This window comes from Chaetodon auriga, chromosome 7 (genome assembly GCF_051107435.1).
Source record: "Chaetodon auriga isolate fChaAug3 chromosome 7, fChaAug3.hap1, whole genome shotgun sequence".
Classification (NCBI taxonomy): domain Eukaryota; kingdom Metazoa; phylum Chordata; class Actinopteri; order Chaetodontiformes; family Chaetodontidae; genus Chaetodon; species Chaetodon auriga.
In genome coordinates, this window is record NC_135080.1 from 8,586,338 (window position 1) to 8,607,983 (window position 21,646).

At 42.8% G+C, this 21,646-nt stretch overlaps 1 protein-coding gene across 4 annotated transcripts in view; it reads right to left on the minus strand.

The window, feature by feature from the left end:
- Window positions 1-19,229, minus strand: part of igsf9ba (immunoglobulin superfamily, member 9Ba) — a 68,100-nt gene extending 48,871 nt beyond the window's left edge. For all 4 annotated transcript variants that reach the window (XR_013077403.1, XR_013077402.1, XM_076735397.1 and 1 more), the window contains exons 1-2: window positions 18,924-19,229; window positions 768-965 (exon numbers count right to left, since the gene is read on the minus strand). Coding sequence is in view for 2 of the 4 variants with exons in the window: in XM_076735397.1 (XP_076591512.1) it covers window positions 768-965; window positions 18,924-18,987 (262 nt within the window). In the remaining 2 variants the exon portion in view is untranslated. The remainder of the gene's footprint in view (window positions 1-767; window positions 966-18,923) is intronic.
- Window positions 19,230-21,646: the final 2,417 nt, after the last annotated feature.

Consider the following 21,646-nt stretch of genomic DNA (forward strand, 5'->3'; position numbering starts at 1 on the left):
GGCTTTGTTATCTGTGCTGCCGTTTTAAACCAATAAACTGACATAATAATTTGTTTTTTTTTACTGAGTGTTAGATGAGAAGATCTCATGATTGTATGGTGAATATGAAGCTATAGCCTGACTCCGTCCAAACATAACAAAATCCACCTGCCAGCACCCCTCACTCATCAGCATGGATTAAACAAACAAGTTAGAAAGTGTGAATCAGTGATCTTTAGAGGTGCAGGTAGGTGGATACTAAGCTAAGCTAACCTGCTCCTGGCTGTGGCTTCATATTTACTGCAGATATAAGACTTTTAACTCTCTGCAAGAAGGCGAATAAACATGTTACCCAAAAAGTCAAGCTGCTTCTGTAAATCTGTAAAGTTGTGTGTTGCAGCTGTAATTGTGATTTTTTTCTGCAAGCCACCATCTTTCATATAAAATGAAGTTCAAAACTGTGAACATATGAAGCCTGTGCAGAGTGACAAGTGTTGTCTTGGAATATGTGGATTATTGTGTTTTAGCCTCCTTTGTGAGATCATGACATCTTTCCATATTTCATGGTCACTGTTTTATCATCATGATCTGTAAACTTTGTGTCTGCTGCAGTGTCAACACCACAAACGCCTGCGGATTTACTGTGCCTGGCAACTGAGAGCATCATGATCCTGTTGCATCCCAAGATGCATTCAAAAGCTCATTAATTCAGAAGTTTTAAACTAAAGCTGTTACAGATAAAAAAAAGACTTTTCACATTGTCTCTGTATCGAAGCCAGGCATCTTACCAGTGTACTCTGGATCCACATGAGGAGGGTAGAAGCGGAAGTTGATGAAGAAGGGGATAGGCACTCCAAACTTGAACCACTCCACCACATAGGGAGGCTGCTGGCCGTCCAGGGGAGGGGACACGTCACACCCCAGGATCACGCTCTCTCCGGCGCGCGCCGTCACAAACCGGGGCTCCTCTCTCACTCCGTGGGCACCTGAGAGGAAGACGAAGCAGCATTTTAAACATTTTAATGGAAGGATAATTTACAAACAATAACTAGATGCCAATTAAAGGTCAATTAAAGGTGCCTTGGGAGGGAACCCTCCCCCCGACAGGACCACCTGCTGCCCAGATATTTTATGTATGCTATGTTTCCACTTCCTTCTCTTTGCGCTCATCCTCTTCCTCTGCTAACATTATATCACTGATGATAACACTGCTGCTGTTAGGTTCATGCAGTACAATAACTCTCTCTGTATTTCATGATGTTGCACTGTCTAACTGATGTTAAGTGTATTTATTGCACTGCTGTAATGTCGATTAAGACTCATTATTTAATATCCTCTTTGGAAATTAGCATCTCTAAGTGTTAAGCTGGCTAGCCGAGCTAGCTTGCAGCGGAGCGGAGGAAACACAGGTGAAGGTAACGTTACTCTAGTTGATGACAACTCATTACATTAACCGAAGTGCAATAAAAGCTTCCCACCAAGAGTAAATTATTAATGTAATCTGTCCCACCGAAGCAGTCAATGTCGAAGAAACACTGAAAATGATCAACTAAACAGCTGCACAGTGAATTAAAACTACACTTTGCTTAAGATACTCATGGCCTACACTGAGAAGGCGGTGCAGACTCTGTGTGATCGCCACGCACATGACAAGCCCTCTCCCTCTCATCAGCTTCCTCATCCCTCCACAGAACGGCCTATCATCATCTGTCACCTGCATCTGTTGGTGAGTGTTTTGTGGTTGTGCCATACTGTACTATAAATGAGCTGCCAAGGGGTTCCATTGATCATAGCTGGCTGCCGCTCAGATAAGCTTTACTATGAGCACCACCAGGCCTGGCGTTCAGCCACAAATGTCCAGGCACGCTGCCGAGCGTTGACCTATCAGATGACTGAAAGGTCGGCATACCTGCCTCAGCAGAACGCTCTCTCTGGGAATGGATTTTCTCCAGCTGCCACCCCCGCTTTCATTGAACCGGCTGTATCTCCACCGTCAGAGCAAGCATGACTACCCGCCCTCGCCCGGGGGGAAAATCGCTTCAGGGATCAAGAGACATGCTGACGTATCACTCCGGAGAAACACCAGCTGAATAACTTAACGCTTTCATTAGCAGTATCATTTGCATTAGCAGGGCTAATTTTTACAAGAAGAACAAATAGGTTGGGACTTGGAGGTATTATGGGCTCAAGCAGCACTGGTGTGGCTCTCTGTGTTCTACCACCATCACCACTGTATGAAATGTTACACACCCCCCGAGCACGCTGCCTTTTCAGCTGTGCACACTGGAATTAAAACCCAAATATTTTCACCTTGTTCTTCTGTTGAAAAATGAAACTCCACCCCTGCCATATGTATCACTTAGTGATTGTGTTTACCAGTTTAATCTGCATCATCCTGTGACAGAGTTAATCCACTTTATTCGTTTCAGCCAGCACAGATTCTGGACTGAAACAGAGCAGATTTAATCAAATTACACTTTTTAAAGTGGAGATGTGGTCTGCCAGTTACGGGCCTCAGTCCTGGAATCTGCTTTTGCTAATGTGCCTCTTTGTTAAGAAGGGAAAAAAAAAAAAATAGCTATGCTACCGAGGCTACTGAGCAACACAAATGAAACGCATGTGCATGACTCAATGAAGCGCACATGACCAGCACGGGAATACAAAAAGCTGCATGAGTCTGAAGGCTGACCTAAAACAGGATTAATACCCAACAAACACGCCATAAATGTTAGAAATAAGAAATCCCACAGTGGAGCTGATTGACAACTACGAGCCACAGAGGGCTGTACATGAAAGAAAGAACAAAACCACATGTGCTAATTTGGATCATCTAAATCGGTAATAAAGCAGCATTTTTCATTAAAAGGAATTATGAAATTGAGGGGGAGTCAGTGTTTGATCAAGCACAGTGTAGCGTGTCAGCGCGCATAAAGACCGCTGAGACTGTACGAGCGGGGAGATGACTGTTGCAGAGCGCTTCCGCAGGCTTGACGATCTGCCCTGCAACCTGTACAAACCATGACCTTTTAATGCGCTTCTGAGGAAACCTGTCCCATCCAGTTACAAGCACAACAAAATCAGAAATCTGCTAAACTAATCCTTTCAGGCTCGCAAAAAACCTGAAATTCACACCTGAGCATGCTCCACTGCAGCCTTGTTTAAAAAAAGATTATAATAACCCCTTTCGACACTTTATGCAGAGCTTGTGCTGAGGCATTTGCTCTGAATTTAGTTTTTATTAAATGCAGGAAAAGTCCAACTCATTTGAATTTGAGATCAGTGAATTTGAACGCTGGTGCCTGAAAGCAACAGTTCAATATCAAAAACAAGACAACATTTACATGAACCACATTTTCATTAGAGCTCGACCCGTAAACCAGCCAGGTCAATATATATCAGTCAATATTAGCTCACTGAAGACATACAGCATATCAATATTTGCCTGTATGTCTGCTGATTAATAACAATAATAATTGCAGGACAGAACATAATTAGGTTTGAGGTCACTTTGACACAGTGTCACTATTTGATGATTATTCGAGTGAAAAATGTCCAATTTATTATGTAGCTCCAGAAAAGTTCTTAAGAAAGAGCAAATCTCAGATCAAGAAGATTGTTGTGTGTTTTGTGTTTACATTTTCAAAACATTAAAATCGGCTGATTATCAGTATCAGCCTCAAGAATCCACTTACGGATGGGCTTTAATTTGAAGGTTACTTTTTCAAAACATAAGAAAAAAGCTATTCGCATTGAAATAGCCAATTAAAAGTCCTGTTATGTTGCAGCTATGATGCAACACAGCTCAAATATATCTGACCACGGTCTGAGAGACTGAGGACGGACCAGCCGCTGTGGATTTTCAGGAAACACGTAGGTGCACCTGACCACAGGTGTTGGATAACAAATTATGGTCGAGACATCGAGTGTCTTTTGCCTTTAGTTCTGGCTTGTGCTGGAGCTTTCAGAGGAAAACAGGGAGCGGGCTCCCATCCATAATGAAACACACTGGACACATTGTTTGGTGTGAGTAAGTAGAGTCACTTGACATGAAGCACAGGCTCAAACCCTGCTGCTGAAATCCATTGTTTTCTCTGCAGACAGTTCAGGTTGCAGAAGTTTAGCGGCTCGTGTTTCTGGCTGGCATTATTTTTGGATCCCGGTGGGGTTGGCAAGTGTTGGATAGAGAAAAAAGACTTTAAAGACTTAAGATTATATAGGAGGGATAATAATTATCCGATTCCTTTATGGGATCTTCATGAGGGGACAATCAGCACCGGCTTGGTCGCCGCCTGTGCCTTTTTCATTTCCTTAATGGAGACACGGTGACCCTGCAGGGTTTATGGGGGCTTATTCAGGAGAAAATATCTATGCTCCCAACAAGACATAAATGTTATACAAGGGTCCATGCTTAAGATGGACCAAATAAACAGTAGTACAGATATAAAGGGATCAATACAGTTAAGAGATGATGGCAATTCATGATTGCTCTGGCACTGTAAATGTCAGCTGAACTCAAATGAAGCTGCAGAGTGAAGGTTGAAACCTGCCAAACACACAGAGGTAGAAATCTGTTGAGTAAGATCTGCATAAATCAGACAGCTAATAAATCCAGGAGACTAATATGTTTTATGTATCTATCCTCAGCATAGAGTGGATTTACTGCCATGATCATGAATTCCTGAAGGGTAACAATTCAGTCACCTGTCAGATAAATCATCCATACGGCAGACACTTCATGTACAAAAGGAAAACACAGAGGGGATAATTCCTCATCGTCTGGCAAAGGTTAAACAGGCGGTGCCACAGTGAGTTAGTCAGTTTCTTACATTACTGATTAATCTGCTGATTATTTTCTCTATGAATCATTTGATATACACGATGTAAAATTGGAGTGAACAGCGTGACGTCTTCAAAATATCTTGTTTTGTCCAACAAACAGTCAAAACCCCAGAAATATTCCATCATTTCCAATCATGTGAGACTATGTTTTCCAACCTGTAGGCTCCTGACTCATGATCACACTGTAGTGGAGAAAGCAGAATGAATACTGATTTAATAATCCGTCTGGCATTCGAAGTTTGCAACATCACAACACAAACTACTCCTGCAGATAAACAACATCTCCACCTCCTCAAATTTTGAGTAAAGCTCCTTTGCCCGTGGCCAGCTGTGTGATTTACTCCACATAAACACCTTATTTATCCTACTCTCTGCCATTTGGACTAGACGATCCCACAGTCGGATCGCTTCACGTTCTCGTACTGATCCTGGTGCCCAGCTCATGCCTCTCTGAGTGACCATAACTGGCAGCGAACCTATGAAGCCCCAGAAAACACTGTATAGCTCTAATCTGTGTGGTCTCTATAATCTTAAACCCCCTGCCTGCAGCGCAGAGCTGGGTGTATGTAGAATAGCTAACGTCATTATGTACTTTCAGTTTCTTAATGGCTGATCCTTCAGCTCTCAGAGGCATCAAGGGACCCAACTGCAACCGCACAGGTCACAAATGCAAAAAGAGTAAAAGGCAAGCATTTATACGCACTAACATACATTACAACATGGATTCTACGGTGACTGAGGCATTGACACGCATTTACGTATTTAGGTTTTGTGTTGCTTTATTGCTAGATTCAGACTCGGACAGTAAAATGATATCATCAGCTTAGAGCATAAGCCTCAATTAGCTTCCTAAATTTGAAGAGTCATTCACAAATATTGCATAAGGAGTATCGAACGAGTCACTGAACACCCAAAAATGTTCCCCTGCTTCCATTAATTTAAAGGCGAGAAAATCCCTGCCAGTCAAAAGTCAACAAACATGCAATCTTCTTATAGATGATATTGAATGTATATGATCAGTACAGGCTTATTTCTTTGTAAGACTGCTCTGCACAAGTGAGCCTGTTGTTCAGTATATTATTATTACTTAACTTGGCACTCATCAGAACAGAGAAAAGCAGCGAATCCTCACATAATAGGCTGGAATTTGATCAAATATTTGGCGTTTTTGCCTGAAAAATGACTTAAATGATCAATCGATCGTCACAGTTGTTGGCAGTCATTTTTCTGGCAATCCTGACTAATCGCTGCAGCTCCAGTGAGAACTCTGTAACAGCTCACTTCGTCAATAATCACAATAATCTTTATTTACAGAACATTTGTCCAAGCGTGGCTTTCCAGCGTTTTGTGGGATAAAAACTGTTAGCAAAGCGCAAATGGGAACACAAATATTAATAACTGAGCGAAGCAGCCAAAGAAAAATGTTTACTGATACACAAAATGTGATGTAACAAAAACCAATAAGAGACATCTGTTGGAGGTCAATAAACATCTGAGCGGAGCAGCACATGAATCATCGCAGCAGAACAGCCGGGGCGCGCGGGGTTAAATCCGCAGGAGATTTCAACTCCGAGTGCTTTTCAAGTGGCAGCGGCTGAAAATGGCTCTCGCACGGAAAGCACACCACACTGTACTTTCAGTAATGATCACAGATTTGTACAGTAAATAGACTCTCAAGCCAATTTTGGGGGCAATAATCAGGCAGAGCAGAGCCGGCGAAATGTTTTCACAGCAATGACGTCCGATGGCACACTGAACAAAACTGTGGAAAAATATGAAAACTGGGGGAGTTCAATGAGACACAATTTGAGACCAGCAGCGCTTGGATTTTCTGGTGCGGTCCGACACCGGCACAATATTTCACCCAGTAAAACTAAAATCTAATATTTACCTCATGCTCGGATTTGATTCAGCGAATGAGCGAGGGCAACCATTGCTCACTGCAGCTAGAGATTTTGTAAAGGATACATCAAACTGCGAGCGCGCCTCACAGCGATGAGGATATGAGCGCTGCTTTACGCCGGACGGAGCTCTGGATGTGGAGGATGTAATGGAATATAGACTGGACGGAGGCTGGAGAGAGGAGCTCAAGGACGTGCAGCCACTGGGCTGGATGGGCCACTGACAGGGCGGTAATTGAATGCCAGCCTGCATGTGCTGAAGGTCACATCAGAGAATGGCCTGCCTGTGTGTGTGGTGGTGTTGGGGATATGCCTGTGTGTATCTGTACATGTCTGTGTGTTAGTTCAAGTCTGTGAAATTCAAATACGCACAAGGTAAAGTACGATAGAAGAGAAACTGTCTGAAAACAGAAGAGAAATTCAGACAGTGAGCACGAGCGTCCTGCTTTTGATCATATGCAGGATACGAGATTCACCTGGTTCTTCATCATTCTAATGTAATCTAACACCTCAGCAGTTTTAGGATGGTCCTAGTTTGGTTTCTAGTTGCATTTACCAACCTGCTAGATTTGGCTTCTGCATCTGATCAGCAGTAATGAAAGAGAAGAGCGGTAACACCATTTTTTACTGACTAACTCCAGTTTAAGACCCTGTGTACAAAATTAGAAACCTAGATGACGGATAATCACGGTGGCTCAGTTGTTAGGATGTGTTCCATGCTGTTTTTGGTTGTGTGTGTATATATATATGTACTGTATATATATCTCAATGGTGCAAAGCGCGAATATGTGAACACAGACAAAGGTAAAGACATAAAATACACAGAAACAGACAAAGGAAAAAGGCTTACAAGCAACACATAATGTCCCATAATCCCATAATGTGTACATTCAAAATGAAGGAAGCATGATAAAACCTAAAAAAAAATCTATAGGTATAATGGCAAGAGAAACAGCACTGGGGGGCCCAGGCAGAGGTCACACAAGTACACAGTATAAGGTTGATCTGCTCGGGGTCGCACTCGGACCCTTTGGAGAGTCCTGAAGCCTAAAACCCACATTGTTCTGCAGGTTTTGTTCCAGAAATGATCTGTGAGGGATTGTTTCACTCATATGATGAAGCTCTGGGGAAGTTTCACTCTGATCTTTTCTCTCTGACTTTCTGCTTTTCCTCCTCTCCAGGTGAATTTCTGTTATTTCCATTTCTTCTCTGTCACTTCTTCTTCCACCATGTTCCACCAGCCACCTGCTGGCTTCACTAGACCTCGAGAGGTCCTGTCCTCCATCTCACATCTCCAATTATTAATGTGCCAGATTCCATTTATTATTCCACATATTTTACATTTCATGCTTTAAAAAGGTATCTCTCAGTCCGACGAATAGGCTGCCACACACAAGGCCGTATTCAGCAGACAACGACCTCACTGTCCCTAAGTTAACTTTTGCACCGGAACAATGGAAGATAGATTTGGTCTCTTCATTATTTAGCCCTCTTTAATGGCAAAGTTCCCTCCTCAGACAAGCAATGCTCAGTCAGGGATGCAACGGATGTGCTGACACCTGCTCGAACACCCAGCGAGGAGAGAGAGAGAGGGGTGTGTGAAATGGGCTTGGCTTGCCAAAGGCATAAAGGGCGAACCAACATTGCTGGGCACTGCACTGCACTGCCAGAGGTGCACATTACAGGGCATCTTTGGCAGGAGCTGTAAAGCTCAGAATTTCCTCAGTCCAGCCATGAGTCAGTCATTTTTTAGATGAGTTATAACTGCTTTAGCCGAGGTGTTTTAAATTAATTACACAAAGAGGCGTATTGCCGCTAACAGCTCATATTAGTGCTTTCGTGTGGCTTGTCTAATTACAGCTGGTTATGGGACTGTGTTTATTCAGCATCAATAAATCATACGCAACAGTGTGAGAGAACAATTCAAAGCATCACAGAGCTCCTATACGCGCTCTGCTCAGACGTCCACAGAACGACATCAGCTCCACACACCGATCAGCGGATCCGCTCCCATATAATTCCCGTTTGCTCATTTCCCCTTTCTACTGTACGACTCTCGTACATAAACACTCGAACCGCAGCTCAGAGCGACGCGAGTGAGCTCAGTGTGGATTCAACTCTTATCTCTGGAAAGAAGAGCTTCTCTGGCAGATGCATGTATGTGTTTCCCCTCAATAGAGGAAAGACAGGACATATTTAGGAGTGAAAGGTTCCTTTCAAATGCAGGAAATGGGTTCCTGATTAAAGATGGATTCAGTCTAAGCCTAATAGTGTTTAGAGGAAAGACAAAAATAGTATGAGCCTTATGAATACTGCAATATGTCAGTATAACATGATGGGGTATAACGTGATGACATCAACTTCTGCAGTTACTGTATGCATGTTTAAAAAAGTGCATTATTATATAGTTAATTTCATTTTGTCTTAACCCATTAGCATTAGCAGCATTAGCGTCATTTCTTTTTTCTCTTTGAAACACTGTTTTGCTTCGTTTTAAGCACTTTCTAACACTTTTGAAGGAAACTTTATAAAGTTAATGCAACTAACAATAAAAATCTAAATAACACTCAAATTGTGTTTTTTACCATTTGGCAAATAAAAGCAGAATTAGATGCTACAAAGTCATTATTTGGTCGCCATATTACCATATAAATGTTTTTACAGTCCCATCATGCATGAAACTGTGGTACAATGTACATAAATGCTGCATGTACTGCAAAAAAGTCATAGAAACTACAAACTACAGCTATATGTTCTAGTACTCATTTTGTCTATAAAAGTTCGGAAATTTGTGAAAAATGTCCACTTTTAATGAGTTGTACGGTCCAGAGCATCTGTACATATTTATTTCTATTCACACAAACTGTAGATGTGGATCAGTCTAAAACAGGGATTAAAAGTAGTCCACAATCATCTGAAAAGGCAGATTCCCTGTTTCAGCAGCAGTCTGATTGGGTGAGAGTGAAGGAAGCTCAGTACAGTCTGACGGCTCATTAGCCATTTTTCAAACAGACAAACCTCCATCAACCTGGAGGGCCTTCATCCAGACTCACTGCAAGGAACAATTAATGATCCACCGAGCAGATTCAAAGACATGACCATCCTCACGAAGAACAGTCCGCCGCGCCTCCTTTAATGAAGTGTCTCGATATTATCTGTCCGGTCCGGCACAGTCGAACTGATAAGAGATCCTTATCTGCAACTCCCAGGCCTGAGATAATCAGGAGGAGTCAGTGGCTTCTCCTGATCAGAATCCACTACAACACATCCAGTTTTATTGACTCTGATCAGATCGTTTCTCAATCAATGACTCGACTCCCCCACAGCATCCAACCACACTGAGGACTAAATATATTATAAAATACTATATATGATTTGAATACACTATACTCATACTATACTACATCATATTTCATATTCTCTGCTATCTACTGCACTATTTATCATGCTATGCTATATTACTACATTTCACCTTATATTTTAAATCCCATACTTGTTTTTTTTTTTGTTACTGTTGCCATATATCCACATTTATTTCTGTCCTTGTGTTGCTTCAACACCTGAATTTCCCTCCTGGGGCTCATTAAAGACTTATCTACATCTATTTTAAATCCTCTTATCTAAATGTTAAAAACATGCCATTTTGATAAGCATGTGATATATGAGACATACTGTGTGTCCCTGAGGCTGAGGTTTGTTCAGCTGGTTGAGATTCAGGAGATGAACTTCATGGATAAAAGAAACTCATGTTGACTGCTGGTAGGAGACAAACCACAGTCTCCAGTGTGGAGGTCACACAGTTTGCACGGACAAACCATCCATCCATCCTCCTCCCTAACACCTTTTAGGGCGGTGTAACAACATTACACCTCTTCCACCTTTGCTTCTGAGAAACAACAGCCATTATTTGCAGAGAGGTCCCACAGTAGGTTGTTGTGAGACGCAAGACGATCTTCTGGAAGTTCAAGAGAAAGTTTATCTTCCCTTGTGAGGAAGGAATACACCCTGTGGGGCGGGCGCATGATGTGGAGATGTGCCGTTTGTAATTTATCATTTTATTTCTAATATTTTGCAGGTTTAAGAACTGGAATAACGACATTTTTCTTTTTTTATCTACGAGCATGTCGCCTAATACAAATGTCACATTGGCAACGGGATAAAAGTACAATTATGTGAAATAAGTTCAACGTACTGAAAGTGTGACTGATGCACACCAGACTTTCTATCATTCAGTGGGGAGAAAATGAATATTAAAAAAAGCCACATTTCGCTCAGATTTATTCCAAGTCAAATTCTCAGCGTGACTCACAGACAGGCCATGAATGCTGAACTGTAAAGTATAAAACTTTCAAAGAAAACTTCACAGTCTGAGTCATGACCTCAGTGAATGGCACTATATAACCTGAATCACATCACAGTGAACCACTGACTACTGTTTTTTCTCCCAGTTTAAATCACTACAATTCTCCATCTAATCATTAAGTTCATTTATCGGTCGACTGCCTGATCAATCGCAGGTCTGCAGATATTTATTCTCTTCAGCCGTGTGATAAGACAGATAGACTTTACGGCACAGCTCGTATAACTGGACCTGCGGTAAGTGTAACATCAACACAATATCATATTTCACTTCTATTATTATAAGCAGCGCTGCATGCTCTCAGAGAGATGATGATCTAGTGGCTGGGAGAGCAGCCCATCCAACCAGAACCACATGATCTGAAAAACTGGCTTTCCCAGAATGCTGCAGGCTTTGTTAGCAAGGAGACTCCGCTGGGACCGGACTGGCTGAGGGAGGCGAGGGGAGGAAGGGAGGGGGCATCACCAGAAAGAGCTGGCACATGCCCAGTGCTGAGAGTCTGCCGTCCACAGCTTGAGCACAGGCCCTTTGCTAAGCTCATTACTAAGCTTTACTCTTATGAGTGAGAGCGAGAAAGTGCGGCAGTGAAAAATGTGAATAAGAGAGATGAAGTCGCACCGTTTGTCTGCAGGAAAATGATGAACTGGCTGGGCCGAATCGTTTCAGGACGGCTTGGCAGGCGAGTTAAAGCATCAGTCGAGCAAATTTAAATAAACATACTTAAGAAAACTGGAAAGGCGAGAAGAGAAATGACACAATGCTGCCAAAAAAATGAAGATCAATAATGACATCTGTGTGAGGACGGTATATTGATGCTCTGAGGAAACAGGAGGTTAAATTAGGGTTTTATTGAATGCAGTTTGTGATGTTTTGCATGAGCTGATGAGAGCTTTGAGCTGCTGAGCGCCGTCATCCACCAGCAACACAGACCTGCTTCAGATCTCCACCTTTTATTTTGGGGTATTTTGGGATATTTCGAGTAGAAAGTGGCTAAATACATTTATGCAAGAAATGAGGTACATGTACTTTACTTGAGTATGCTACTCAATAGTGCCACTCTACTATATTTCAGTAGTTTTTACTCCACTACATTTAAGTGACAGCCACTGGTCCATTTCAGATTAAACATTAATCTACATCAGTTCATAAAACATGATCATTTCTACAGAAATGACAGTAAATAATGTAGTTAAAATTAGCTCCACCTCGACTACTTGCAACAGTAAAATGGTGCTCACATGTTCATGCCTCAGTAATATTAATCAAATAATGTAAAATATACATAATGTCACTCTGATTGCATGAGTACTTCTACTTTTAATACTTTAGATATATTCTGCAGCTAATAAACTGAAGCAGCATTTTTAATGCAGGACTTTTACTTGTAGTGGTTGTATTTTTACATTGTGGTATAACTACTTTTACTTAAGTAAAGGATTACTTGCAGCAGACCTGCGTCACACACAGTTCAGGGGTGCTACCATCCACTACTACCTGATATTAATCCATTCACTGCATTAGTCAGCACAGAAAATACGTTGTGCGTCATACAAAAGATCATGAACTACAAAGAGCAACATGTACTTATTTGTCTTGTTACTGCAGTAGTGTTGACATAAGGTACTCAGCAGTGTACAAAAACTTCATTGGTAGTTTACGCTGCTTTGTGCATCTGATGCACTGCAGAACTGTTAGTGTTTTATAAACATGGCATCTCATCTGCTCTTCATTCCACAAGCAGGCACACACACACACACACACACACACACACACACACACACACACACACACACAGAGCGAGGTGCACACCAAAAATGAAAACACAACTTTTCCATCTTTTCGGCTGTCTTGCCCTCATCAGGGGCTCCTTCCAGCATGGAGTTGTGTGATGTGTTGACATTATGATATACATAAGAAAACATATATTTAATGAATGTCAAATCCATAAACATGACAAATCAGGAATGAAGTTACAACCAACTGCATTCTTCAAGGACTATGTTTTCCTGTATTCATTTGCAGCATTGACTGCTTATAAACAGAACTGACCCAACCTCTGCAACCCTGTGGCTCTGCATCACTTAGTGCCCATCACCACGCTGTAAACACGGCAGCACTGCCCGGGCCTGCGAGAGCTCTTCAGGTTCAAGAGGGCTTTGATTCTTATAGATGCTGAAGGCCAAACAACTTGACATGAACTGAAATTGAATTTACTGACATCAATCAGCAAAATGCTCTTTACAAAGAGAAGATCTTTCATGAAAACAAACATTTCCATTCAATTGTTGCAGTCTTATGAGGAGTGTGTGACTTGACAATTACAGAAAAGCAGTCATAACATGAAGCATCAGTGAGTTGCCTTGAGGCAGATGTTTTAAGGAGGACAAACGTGTCCCTTTCTCATATCATTAAAACTTTTGAAAACACTGCAGATGTTAGACAAATTAAAACACTGCTGTCAAAACATTTCCTCCACCATCTCACTGGAAATCAGCCTCACACAATGTCCCAGACAGTTCCAACATCCAGACAAAAACTGAAGACAGCCCATTCTCTCTGAACCACCATCTGATGCTGGACTCCAGACACAGTAGGAGGGCTTTCAGACGCTGCCTCGGCAGTACTGGGAGGCCTCAGATATGTGAGTGGCAGTTTTGACACCTTCACAAAATACTGTCTGCTGCTATATATCGCCATCTTTGAAGAAGCGCGCCTTCAGAAGAAACCCAGCGACAAGAACAAGTGTGCCAAGCCACGGTTCACAAGGGAGCTCCAGATCCATGCGAAACATCAAGAAGGAGGCTCACAAGAAGGGAATTACAGATGGATACCATCTGGCCCAAAGCCAGTTCAACAAACGCTTAAGAAACACCAAGTCCCAGCACAGGACCTGAGAGGAGAGTCAGTCTGCCATCAGCAAGTCAAGCTGAAAATAGTCCTTCAAATACACCACTCCCCGACACTTGCCAATGACATTTAATTACTTCTGTATTGCCATCAGCGTCCCTCTTGCATCACCTTGATTGGTTGCCAAGTCACCGTTGACTTTGTTGAACTAACCTCGAGTCTCCCCGACCATATGTTGCCTCCCCAATGGGCACTTGGCACAAGAAATCTTCTTTGACCGTCCATTTACTGTGACTGATTGCTCATACCTGAGCTATTCTGTGTAAATCACTGACTGATGCGGTTAAATGGTTGTAAAAGGAGACCGACAGCACGAGGTAAACATTTGAAACCGGTGATCCATCGACTCCACTGATCTAACTACATTTTCTGAGGCGTTTCTGTCATTAGGTTTCTTGTTCTGCATGTACAACGAATTATTATTTCAGAAAGCTGTGGACTGCATCGGCTTTCTATAATCTTGAAAGTTTGTGATTGACTGGATTCATTTTTTTCTAATTAATATTCACTCTCAAAAGTTGCAACTTGTTTTCCACTTTTTATAAAGTTTAATTCATTCTGTAATCCACAGGCTAATACAACAGCTCAGTGCAAAACCCAACACTTCCAGCGCGCGCCAAGAATAAGAAGACTGCCAAATTCATGAGATTGTTGACAAGGTGCAGGCGAACTTGTCGGGTGCAGGGAACAAGGCTGTTAACCACACGTTTAGACTGAAAACAGCTTTGTGTTTAAAAAATGCAATTTGCTGCGTTGGTGGGGGCGTATTGTTTCAGAAACGAGCTCCAGGAAGGCTGGTTTGAGTAACAGATGCATGAGTTGAAGGCTTATCAGATGCCAAAACAACGCACAGTGGTTTATAATACTATGAGGACGGGGTCTTACAACCATTGAAAACTTCCCTCCAGTAATGTGCGCCTGTCTGTATTGGATTGGCCAATGTAACACCGTGCCAGCTGACACTGCATTTTGTCCAATAGTGCAAAAACATTGGATTCACAAAATGAACTCGGGGGCTTACCTTGTATCTGTCTCACGATGTGCTGATAACCCTGTGCATACTGTAGCAATGTTTTTACCTCTGATGCACGAGCAGCAAAAAAGCCCCAGAGGTGTGTCTATGTTTCAAAATGCATTTTACCTGCACTACATTTGTGCATAACTGTGACCTGAAGCATGGTTTTACACTTTGGGTCTATTTTCTTCCACTTTACAAGCATAACTACAGTGATTTTGCATTGGGCTCTGTCAAAATACAGGTGACCCACACTTAACACTGTGCCTGAATGCATCCTCAGAAGGAGCACTGGAAGCTGCTGCTCTCCTAACATGCTGCTCATACTAAGCCTCCTGTGAGGAAAGAACGTAATGTGAATTCTTTAGCCATTCGTGCACCAAACACGGACATCTGCACAAAAGGCCAATCACCACGCAAACCTTTCAGCGCATCTTTTGATACGATCCGCTGCTTCAGCCGTCTTTATCAGGCAAATCTGTCAACACAGATGATGATCTGTGTGAAAATCTGGACACCCTTGGCTTGTATGTCTGGATTCTGTCCACTGACTTCACCTTCCACTTTCAGCTTCATCCTGCCAGCCACGAATAATCCCAGTTAAACTTGATCCACTTAGGTTTCCAATTTCCCTTAAAGATGAAAACATCTCATGCATCTGGGACTCTACTTGTCAGACAACTCAGTATAACAATGCAAGTGTCAGTGGACAGTTCCTGTGGATAGTTATACTTCGTATAACGGCCATGACAGCTGCAGTCAAAACTGACAGCTTAAAGTTTCCTCTTTTTTTCCAGTTCAACAGACACAAATGTAATTAATTCATAATGCCATGAAACAGAGAAAGAGCAAGTGAATCCCCACATTTGACAGGCTGTGACCAACAATGTTTGATATATTAATTTGCTAAATTACTTAAATAATGACTCAACTATCAAAATTGTCAATATTTAACTGTATGTTGCTCCTTGTACATTCATTAATGTGCTTACACTCACATTTTCAAACTCACCCTGTTTGCAGATGACACCACCTTTATGGTAACCAGGTGTTTGGATGGGCAGAATAAGGCCTGCATCAAATCATGTAAGAGCTAACAACATCTGCTGGTCTTCTATCCTGGGTGTTAATATGTACATTTACAGCTTAAGCAGGACTGTGTACTATAAGGAAGTATTCTATTATGATATTTTACTAATTTCCAAGATGTTGCAGTTCCTAACTTTCAGAGCAGCTCAAGATGTATTATCTGAGTGTGTAAGTTGAAATTACAATAATGTGATGTCTTATTTCAGTAAAAATGTTACCCTGTCACTTTATCCAAATATAGTCCTAATATCTCCCTAATGTGGAATTTTATGCTTATTGAATTGTGACAAAATACTGGCAAGACTAATTATTATACATGAAATGTTTCAGGAAATTTAAGCATTTCTGAAATTGTCTGCAGGGAAAGTCAAACATGTCTTGCCCACGCTGCAGACTCATCTCTTCTGTACATTTTGAAGGAAGTTATCAGCCAGCATCTCTTTTGATTTATGTTGAATGGCACCTCGATATCTGACCAGAATCTCTCATGCATGAGGCAATGGAAAAAAAAAATGAAATCATGTTATCAGTGCTATTACCTCCAGATCTGACAATGGACAACCCATCAAACTTTCTTTGATATAGTATTTTCTAATTGGCAGAGAAGGGTGGGGTGTGGCCCATCATTTTATTAGTATGATATCCAATCCAACAGGATGGGATCATACTGGCTCTCAGTGGAAAGTGTAAGTGCTGAAACAGCTGACATGCATATCACCAGCCTTTGGCTTGCAGCAGGAAACCATGTGGTCTGCAGCTTGCTATCACAGAGCAGGTGTATCAAGATTTATGGTACCATGACTTAAAGCAATAATTCGACATTTTGGGATATATATGCATTCATGTTCTTGCTGACAGTAAAGACTGATACCAGTCTCATGTCTGTAACTATGAAGGTGGAGCCTGGGGCCAGTTAGCTTAGCTTAGCACAAACACCTACCACTGTTGAGCGTACTGATTAGCATGTAATATTTTGCTTGTTTAATGAGTGAAAGAACACAGTTTATTGGCCTAGAAAGTCAACCAAGACACCATCGTAAGACCCCGTAAAACAAAACATTTTTGTTTGTGCACTCCCATTTTGTGTGGATTAAACAAATGTGTTAATTTGTGAGCTATGAAGATGCTGCTGGGTTGATTTACGCAAATTGGGACAGAGCCAGGCTAGGTTTCCCCCGTTTCCCATCTTTGTGCTAAGCTAAGACAGCTTGCTTGTTGTAGCTTCGAGTAGCAAGAAACCGAATTAGCTTATTTCCCAAAATGCAGAGGTTCACCGTTAAAAAAAAGAAAAAAAAAAATGCTCATATTTTACATACTGTGACTTCTATTCTGGTGTATATTCATTACTTGGTACCTGGCACACATCTTAACTCTGACTGTCAATGAATTATGCAGCAATTAATGTATATAACTATGCATTTAAGACATTAAAATGGCAATTTTTGTCAAAAAACATGAAACTCTGAAGACAGAAGGGTGTGTTGTCCTTATCATTAGCAAAAGGGGGGTGAAAAATGAGACACGGTTGGTGTTAACATGCATTTCTCTGTAGCACCAGACTGGGTCCAGACACTACATTCTGGGACACTGTAACAGAAGAAGTAGACCAGCTCTCATTTGTAATTACTAGCAGACTACGTTGTGATTTGTGACTCTCCGGTGCAGCCTGGAAGCCTATTCAAAAGTAAATCACCGTCAGTGCAGTGCCGATACCAGACAACACCTCTGAGTCGACATTATTAAGCCACATCTATGCCTCCATAAAATGGAGAATTCCTGCCTTAAACAATCACACCCGTGAGAGGTTCCCTGTTCCTAAATCAGACGTGTTTCCCTGCATAATGAGAGGAAGTTTTTGCATTTTGCTTGGCTTGGAGCTGGCTGTCATCACAGGAGGAGCCAGACCTGTGAGCAGACCAGTTTTGACTGGGTATGTGGGGTCATTGGGATCAGTTACCAAGCGACAGCCTGGCACATGTCTCCCTCATCTGGACACCAGTGGAAAAGCAAGGTTAAGTAAGTACATGGGTCAATACAGACTACTGAGGAAAAATCCGAACAAAAGGGATGTTGTGCATTTTTTTTTTTTTTTTTTTTTTTTTTATTCCAAGATTGAAGGCTTAGATCAGCAGGCGGGGAGCCTTGCAGCCTGTGTGCGCTCAGCGAATCACACACAGCACAGTGACCGTCTCCATGTGCAATGTGAAATTCGGCATATGAATCCCAAGCATGCAGCAATGGGCTCTATCAATCCAAGAGTGCATTTTATCTGACATGCAATGCATTATTTAGTTACTTTTCCATCTTGAGGGCTGAGACGGTCACACCCCTCTCTGGAGAACTCAAATGGGACTGCTTGCTATGATACAATGCACACATATCCCCCCCTCAGCATCGGGGACGTTATTTCCAAATTGCTCGTTGTTTTAATCACACAAATGAGCCTCGTGGATATCACAATACAGGCCGAACCCCACACAGCCACATCAATCAAGCCATCTTTGCCATGGTCAGTCATTCTGGACAGCAGCGTTTGTACCACAGACGTGTGAATGATCCCGTCTCACATATCATGCATGTGGGCCAGGCCATTTCAAGACAATTGGTGTTTCCCCAGATGCGATTTAACCAGGGCTCAACTTTCACGTGACATAAGAGATATGAAGCCATTTGTTAGAGTGCAATAGCCCCACAGTTCGTATGACCTAACGTCCAAAAAAAAAAAAAAAAAAAAAAAATGTCATGCGATTACAAGAAGCAGCACCGAGCGCACACGCAGACAGCGGGAATCATATGCTATGTGCGGCACAAGATATATTGCACTTCAACTCACCTTGAGCGGCCGTTCCTCTGGTGCTGAATACACTTGCTATCAGAGTGGCCACATACCAAATCATAGTACTATTGCCGACCAGCTATTACCACACAAAGTGCCCCGTTCAACCAATCTCTCATATTCGACCTTGCACCTCACGGTCTCTTAGCAAAAGCCCCTTTTCATTATCCTATTTTCTTTCCTCGTGGCGTTTCCCTTCATCCCTTCCCTCCCCCGTCCTTCCATCCGCATCCTCTCCCGAAGAGACAGAGCACCTGCACCGCCGCGTTTGTAGTAGACGGAGCCGTTTTACGAGCGCATAGTGAAACCAAGTGTGAGAATGCAGCCACAGGTCCGCCTCTTCTGTCATCGGATTGGCTGCTGATTGAGGCTTTGGGGCGTGTATTGGTTCTCCGTACGGCCCCGCACCCGAATGACAGGAGAGCGGCCGTGCGCCGATTCAAGGTGAGTTGGAGCGTGCCATAGTAGTGGAACCGCAGTATCATGCGCACTGACAGAGAGACGTGTCCACATCTTTAAATACCTCTCCTAAAACTGGCCCCACGTGCACCATCACCGCCCATCATCCATTCATCCACGCAGCCTTTTTTGTTTCTTGTTTTTTTTTGTTTTTTGTTTTTTGTTTTTTTTTTTTTGCACTATTCATCATGTCAGTGTTGGCAGCGTCCAGCTATCCGTGCAGGTTGCCTGTATGTGCGGTGAAAAACTGGGGGGACGCGGGTGGATGTGACTCATCTGTCGCTCACCCGTAGCCCTCGGCTGTTGTCATGTCGCTGTCACCGACATAAACGCTCCTTCTTTCCGTGCTACCGCGCCGCGTCTGGCTTCATGTGATGGGTGTGGCGACAGATGCAACACAGTTCTGCCTGTTTGTTGTTTTTTGTTGTTGTTTTTTTTCTTTGCTTTCCTCGACGGCCGCGAGGATGCAGCTCCATCGCGCTGCCCACTGCGCACACATGGTTAGCGCTGATAAGGCTGCCTCAGATTCACTCCCTCTGTTTTCTACATGCATGACCACAGAGGAATCATAACGCCTGTGCGCCTCTGGCTGCTCGACATCAGCTCAGATCTGCGCTCGCACCGGCTGCCGTGTGTTCCTGGGAGATAAACACGCTAAAGGTGATCTGTCATGCGAGAGCAGGGTCGGTCTCGGGACCGTATTTAGCGAATCTTCAGCAGGATTTCTCACATTTTTGTCTCGGCATTTGCGTCTGTCTGTCTCCTCCCCTCCTCCCGTCTGTGTTTTTTTTTTTTTTTTTTTTGGGGGGGGGGGGGGGGGCTGTCATGTCTGATATCAAAGGAAATCTAAAAAGGGGACTAAAAATGAAAGACATTCTCCATTTTTCCCCCCTGCAGACCTCTTTAGTCCTGCAGTAAAAAACCTGCTGAGTAATATTTACAGACTATTTTGCGGCCGGCTCAGTTTTGACTGGGATTCAATGGGCAGTCCTCATGTAAAAGCATCACTGCGTGTTAAATACAGATGAGGTGCCAAATTAATCAAAAGTGTCTCAACTGGGCGATCATGAGCTGCCAGAACAGCTTGAATGCAGCTTGACGTGCAGTCTGAAGTCTGTGAAACTCCACTGGAGGGTTGAGCACTAACACATATTCCCTCATTGGCTGTTCCGGTGATGGCGCTGTTGCACATGTGGATAAATCTCTCGCGGGTGTCAGGTTGGGATCTGGTGACTGTGAAACATATGATCCACATCATTTTTACACCCATCAAACGAGTCAGCGACCCCCCTCCTGTGCGCCGTGTGGAAGCATTTGCATTCGTTGATTAACACGACAATGAACTCAGAAAAGCCACACCAACAACAATCCAGTTTTATCCAGTTTGTGCTCTGGTTGTGAAATTCTGGGTAGTTTCACAACTTCAGGCCTCTAAAAACAGCTGGAGTTAACTTGAACTTCCTACACCGAAGTAAGCATTGCTTCACTGTTTCAAGCCAAAACGCTTTGGAAGCACTACTATTAAAACAAAGCCAGCTTCATACACAATAGAATAATAATGTGATTAGGATGAGGTAACATCTGAGTGGTGTTACTAAGCTCTGTGAGCCCCTCCCTTCCAGCTGGGACACATACATACAGTCCAGTACATGCTTCAGTGAAAGCAAGTAGACATGAGAGACCCCGTGTTGAAGCTGAAGAAGAAAACCTCCTCTAACAAATGTGCCTGTAAGAGAGCCGCATGACTTGTGCTCGTTTTACTGTGCCGAAGACTTGGTATATACAACGTATGGATCCAAATTATCAATCACTGTGTGGCAGGACGCTCTTCATACAGCTGTGTGCCTAAACAGGATGTGTTAAACTCCACAGAGATGGAGGAATTGTTACTGTCAAGCCGTTTTGAAAACATCCATCAGATCCTCACAGTTACTGTCAGGCGAGGTGTGCAGTAGTGTGCTGTGACTGCTGCATGACAAAACAAGGTCACATTACCCACACGCCCCCTCCAACCCTCACCTAAAGTTACAGAAGTGCTGACACAACACCAGAACACGCTGTAGGCTTATACCGTCAGTAGCACGAGCTGTAAAGTCTGTTTCCTCAGTGTCACACTCGTGACATAATGGCACTTGCGTCGTAAACCACAGGAGAGACTGTGCCATGATAGAATTTGATTTACCACAAGCGCGGGTAGAGAAAAGATAAGAACAGTTAAGATAATCTCTTATGCAACCAAACTGTTATTCGCTGCCCTGTTA